General features: G+C 47.7%; 1 protein-coding gene across 1 annotated transcript; it reads right to left on the reverse strand.

Moving 5' to 3' along the window:
- Positions 1 to 2,985: 2,985 nt before the first annotated feature.
- LOC125521084 (aspartyl protease family protein At5g10770-like) lies at positions 2,986 to 4,816 on the reverse strand. Its single transcript, XM_048686136.1, has 2 exons — positions 4,535 to 4,816; positions 2,986 to 4,440 (listed from the first exon to the last, which is right to left on the reverse strand). The coding sequence occupies exons 1-2, from the start codon at positions 4,671 to 4,673 to the stop codon at positions 3,155 to 3,157; spliced, it is 1,425 nt and encodes a 474-aa protein (XP_048542093.1). The 5' UTR covers positions 4,674 to 4,816; the 3' UTR covers positions 2,986 to 3,154.
- Between the last annotated feature and the right edge of the window lie 1,240 nt (positions 4,817 to 6,056).

Below are 6,056 nucleotides of genomic sequence, written 5' to 3' on the forward strand. Positions count from 1 at the left end.
TAATAGTATATGATATACTTGCAGATACTCATGAGTTTTACTCTATATGATATAGCAACAAACACGGGACAAATTTTCTTACCTTAACATGGATCAAATATTGATAATCTATCCAATATTTTCAAAAAATCCAAATTTTCTACATGCAACGTATAAACTAAATTGGTCATGTCAAATTCTGATCGGCAAGAAATATGGGACAAGTTTTCAAACAAGGAACATGGGTACACGCCACGCCGAGGGCACCATCCGAATCGGTCGCAAAGCGAGGCGAGCGATAGGGGAGAGGGTGGGAGTGCCACAGGGTGAGGTCGAGTGGGGCAGTTGTGTATGACAAGAGGTAGATGTGGGTATGTTTCAACCGGCTGGATATAAGAAACGAAAAAACGTTGTTGCTTCCACTGCCGGCTCCCCACCTTTCACTGTGGCGAGCATTAGGGGGCATGGAAGGTCGTCGAGTGGGCGATGCCGTCAGCTCCTCAGCGCCCATGAGCTCGGTCTTATCCAAGGTCTCGCTAACGTGTGTTCTCAGCCTTCTCTGCGGCCACCACGCCTGCCTCCCGCACCATCCTCTTCAACCCCACCCACGCCCAATCCATACTCTTCGATGTTGCAACCGATCCAATCCAACAACACTGGCGGCACCGCCAATAGCCGCCGTCCTGATTTACCATGCTAGGGGGGCGCCATCGAGATCGGTTGACGGAAGAGAGCATGCACATAGCTCATTATGCAAGAAAGGGTCTATAGAAGTACAGTCCGCAAGCCATTGACCTTAGAAGAGCAGTTACATGAAAAGCTCAAAACAACATACTCACTTGTATGCCATCTCGCCTATGCCAAATCATAAATCTTGGTATTGAATCTCCCTGCATACAAAATAAAATGAAGTTAGATAAGAAAACTGGTGCAATTTAACATGAGGATTGCATAGCTCACCATGTGAGAACAATCAATTAAGCAAGGTTACATGTCATTTGCATTTCTTTATAAACTTAAGGTGATGGAAGCTTTGCCCACAATAGTAATTACTGTTGCTATGTGTACAATGGTTTTCTTATAAAGAAGCCGCAAATAACTACGATATCATAAATGTAGCGTATTTACTATTTACAGTGATTAGGCACACACACACCTCCAAAAAGCAGTCACAAGGATCAACAAAAACACCTTATCTTCTTTTATTCCATCAAATTCCATTTATTTTGGCACAAGCTAGCGAGTTCTTGCAGTTTCAATAACAAGCAGGTAGCTAAAACTCGCATCAAACTAATGTTCCAACTATGCAAATAAGCAACTAAAAATAAAAAATGGAGATGCATATGCTTGTTCAGATAAAAAAAAGTCTCCTAAACTAAATTTTCCTAATAAAACCTCCTTGGATAGCTTATTCTAATTAAAATGTTGAATATCAAGTGAGCAACATGTTCCAGAATAATGATAATTAAATGAAAGCAATTTGCTAGTTAATACTCCCTTCGTAAAGAAATATAAGAGTGTTTAGATCACTACTTTAGTATTCTAAACACTCTTATATTTCCTTAAAGAGGAAGTACATACAGTTGCAGGAAGGTAAGTGTGCATCTACAAGACAAAAGAAGAAAATATTTATTGTCAGGGCTATGAGATTAACATACCAGCTGCATTTCCTGTTATTTCTAATTCAACAAATTTGGTACAAAGATTTTATAAAGCTGCCCTTAGGACCTCAAGGTTAATTATCCCTCTATTTATCACTATCCAGGGATTCAAATTCTCTAAAGCCCATCGTCTCTTCCTCTAACAAGTTTCTGAAAAATGTAACTATAACAGAAGAAATGAGAAGATTTGTTATGTAGTGCAGACTGTACTACCAAGCAAGCAAAGAAAACAAAGTTTGAAATTCAGATCGTTTCAGTACCTTCAGGCAAACCTCTTCAGCATGCATAATAAACCTTATTCAGCTTGGTACTCACAAATGCATTGATTTTGAAAGAGCAAAGCTTTCTTGCATCGAACTTGAATTTCTTTAAGATGCGATTGGGAACACTTGCTAGTGTCCAGCATAGCCTATGTCAGGTCTGCACAAGACACCTAGCCAGACATCGAACATGAATTGGCAGAATCAGCCTTTTCTCGTCTGATGGGTTGTAGTTTATTCAGTTTTTTTCTTTTCAAAATGACATCGCTCAGTACAAATTTAGCCTGGCCAAACTGTTAATCTGTGCCCTGCACGCCAATTTATCTATAAAAATCCTTTAGAAAATCAATATTAACAAATCACAAGGAAGCAACAATGTGCGCATCTTTGACATGCATGAATGGATAAGAAAGCTATTACAGGATCACTAATAATAAAGCACGAGGAAGCATCCATATCATTTTCTTTAGATACATCGATATCAGCGTCAACCTGTCTTGGGAGGGCAGTCCAAAATCATCCAAAGATGGCGAAAAACATATTTGGCCAAAAATATTTCACGAATCATATTGCACTAAATATATAAAATACTCCCAAATACAAAAGAAGAAAAGGTGCATGACTGACAGCCCCTATCTCAATTACGAAGCATTTTCATCTGCCCCACAATTCAAGTTTCTAAACAGAATATTAACTTCCATATATAAAGTTTATAGCTCCCAAAGTATCTTGACTGTTGAGTAGATAACTCATTAATCACAACTACAGAGAAGAATGAATAATCATGTAATTAGTGTAATAATTATTGCTCCGAAGTGCCTTGACTGCTGAGTGTTAACTACTAAACAAATTTTCCACATGGCCAAAACAATATACAGGATAGAGATATGTGCATTCCTTAAGTATAATCAGATTAAACAAATAATACAAGAAGTGGTTTAGTCTGAAGAGGGGGCACTGGTACCTTATGCTGTTCAAGAACCACAGAGGACTTGCAACGGCAGTGGAGCACGTTCCCGTCCCCAACTCAATCCAATGCAGTAAATTGTTGTTCCCGGAGGAAGGAACATACATTGAGCAACCCCTACAACTACAATGCCGCATGATTATTACTGGAACTCATCCCGGCAGCTAGCCTACTTCTACTACGCTACGAGAACGAGATACAACGGCCAAGCACACGATGCATGGCTCTTTAATTCACTAGCAAGACAGCTTAAGCAAACGGCAAAGGGATTATGTCGCCGACGAACACTAACATGCGCCACGGCGGAAGCCGACGCCCCCGGCGGCGACGTCGTAGAGCACCTCGTGCGTCTGCTGCTGCACGTTGCCGATGAAGCCGAGGGCCAGGTCCGAGGAGGTGGCTGTGAAGGCGAGGCATCCCCCGAGCATGACAGCCGGCGGGTCGAGCACCACCACGGCGCCGCCGCCGAACACCAGGGAGACGGCGGGCACCCTCACGTTGGTGAGCCCCAGGAAGTCGTAGCAGGTGTCCAGGGTCCCGGTGGCCCCGCTCCTCGGGTACGCCCTCATGGCGTTCCTGAAGGCCCGGCGCAGCGCGCGGTACGCGGTGGGCGGCAGCTGCGTGATGACGGCGCTCGAGTCCATCACCGCCCCGGCGGAGAAGACCACCGGCGGGATCCTGAGCTGGCGCCCCGCCACGACGATGCCCTGGAGCCGCACCAGGTATAGGCTCGGGTTGATGGCGCTCCGGACGAGTGGCGTGGTGGCGAATACGGTGGTGGAGTTGGTCGTCACCGGCCCGCCGATGGAGAGGAAGCCGGAGGCGCTGGCCTGTGGGACGCAGTAGGAGAAGGCGTTGCCCAGGGAGCGGGCCGTCTGGGCGAGGAGTGACTGCGCGCCGCCGCCGAGGGACATGGTCCCGGCGGTCAGGTCGCTGAACTTGCCGCGCACGGCGTGGCTGCATCCGAACCGGAAGCTGCGGACGGCGGTGCTGCCGCTGATGGTGAGCGTGTCGGTCATGTACGTCCCGGCGGTCGCCCGGTCGTCGCTGTACTCGATCAGGTACCGGCAGTCGGCGTTCGCGGACGTGTTGGAGCAGCCGTTGCCGTAGGAGCCGAGGGAGCGGCAGGCGGGGGAGCGGCAGCGGACGGCCGCGGCGGTGCTGGACGTGCTGGGGTCGAACAAGGGGATCCGTTGCGGGTAGCACTGGGGGATGGGGCAGGGGACGCACTGGATCCACGGCACGTCCACGGTGGTGTCGATGGCCATGGTCTGCTGAGACACGACCGTGGGGTCGCCGTCGGCGTTGATCCACGCCGAGCTACCGGAGCCGGAGCCGATGCCGAAGGTGGAACTGGGACCGAAGTCCACCTGGGTCATCAGCACGTGCGGCTTGGCTGGGTTGAGCACGTCCTCCGCCCCGCTGCTGGCCTTCCTCCGGACGTAGTCGGTGCGGACCTGGTCCCAGCGGAGCATCTCCAGCAGGGACGGCACCGGCGCCCTGCCGGCGGACGGCGAGCAGGGGCCGAACGGACGGTGCAGCGGCACCCACGTGCCCTCCGCCGATGGAGCCACTGCATGCAAAGAAAAAACGAACAAGCTAGCATGGTTTAGCGCATACATGGACGCTGATCGATTTGCATCAATGGCTGCATGTACCCTACGTACCCTTGAGGCCAGAGCAGAAGGTTTTGGGCTCCAAGTGCCCGGTCTCCACCACATGGTAGCGCTGGCGACCTGCTCCGGCGCCATGGGCAACGGAGGAACTAATGGAGAAGAGGAGGATGACGACGAGGGAGCACACCATGGCTGACTCTGGTTGCTAGCTACAACACTACGTAGATACTGAATGTTGTTCCGATTTGGCTCTATATATAGAAGAGGTTCGTCCTCGATCTCAACATGTAAGAGAAGTGGTTGTTGCTACTTGCTAGCCATGCATCGTGTGGACGACCAGGACGCGGTGTCATGTCCAAGGATTGATGTATACCACCAGCAAGATAAAGGGCTGAGTTATAAACAATGTGCGTGTGTGCGCGCGCGTGTGCGTGCGTGCGTGCGTGTGTGTGCGCGCTCGCGCAAGATTTCTACGTGTAGATGTTGATTTTACAATCAATGTTGATTGGTCAATTGAGTACCCAAGTTGTACATGGCTTTCCCAATCAGTTTTGCTAAGGCCCTGTTTGGTTCATAAGTCCTAGGACTTTTTTTTAGTCCCAACTTATAAGTCCCAAGTCCCTAAAAAGTCTCTACCTGTTTGGTTCCTGAGACTTATAAGTCTCTATAAGACCATATTACAACTATAAGTCCCTCCTTGAGAGTCTTATTTCATAAGTCCCAAATGCCCACTTTAAGTCCCTATAAGTCCCTCCTGTTTGGTTTAGATGGGACTTATAGGGACTTATTTAAGTCCCTAGACCAATAAGTCCCTGGAAACAAACACCCTCTAAGTCTCAGTCGACTTAGACTTCATTATGTCTCAGTCGATGTTGTATTCCATTGATATTGCATTGAGATTCGTACAAAAAATTCTTTTCAGTTTTTCCTTTTTCTTCCCATATACACTATCACTTGATTGGGACTTGGTTAAGTCTCAGTCGACTAACACCTAGACACACCCTTTCCCAATAGCCACGGTTGATCGGGGCGTCCCCGTTTCGAGTTCGAGCTCTGTTGAATGCGAGTGGTGTGGTTGTTGTCACCCCTTTGTAGGCGATGTCGCAGGATGATGCGGCATCCCCGTATCCAACGTGTTCCTGACGACGAGCCTCATCGAGGACAGCGCTATCGACCGTTCTACCCTCGTCTCTGTGTTCGTGTCATGTTGCTCTTATGCCGAAATGGGCTAAAACACCCAAAAAATCAGGCAACTGTGTATTAGCAAACACGACAACATATACTATATCATATAACTAAGCTTCCTAGGAATGAAGGCTTCGCATTCAATTGAGGTCACCAATTTGGAATTGGATCAGCGATGTTGACTAGGTCAACAATATCTCAGTCGATTCTTTTAATTTATTATGCTCTCTAATTTTGGAGCTCTCTCATTGCATCGAGAAATTCAATTGGATTTGGTTCATGATTTTAACTGAATTAACAATTTTTCAAGTCAATCGGAAGTAGCCGCCCTATAAAAACATATCAACCCCGCCCACCCTTTCATCACCTAGAAAAAAGAAGGCTCAAC

This window comes from Triticum urartu, chromosome 7 (assembly GCF_003073215.2).
Source record: "Triticum urartu cultivar G1812 chromosome 7, Tu2.1, whole genome shotgun sequence".
Classification (NCBI taxonomy): Eukaryota; Viridiplantae; Streptophyta; class Magnoliopsida; order Poales; family Poaceae; genus Triticum; species Triticum urartu.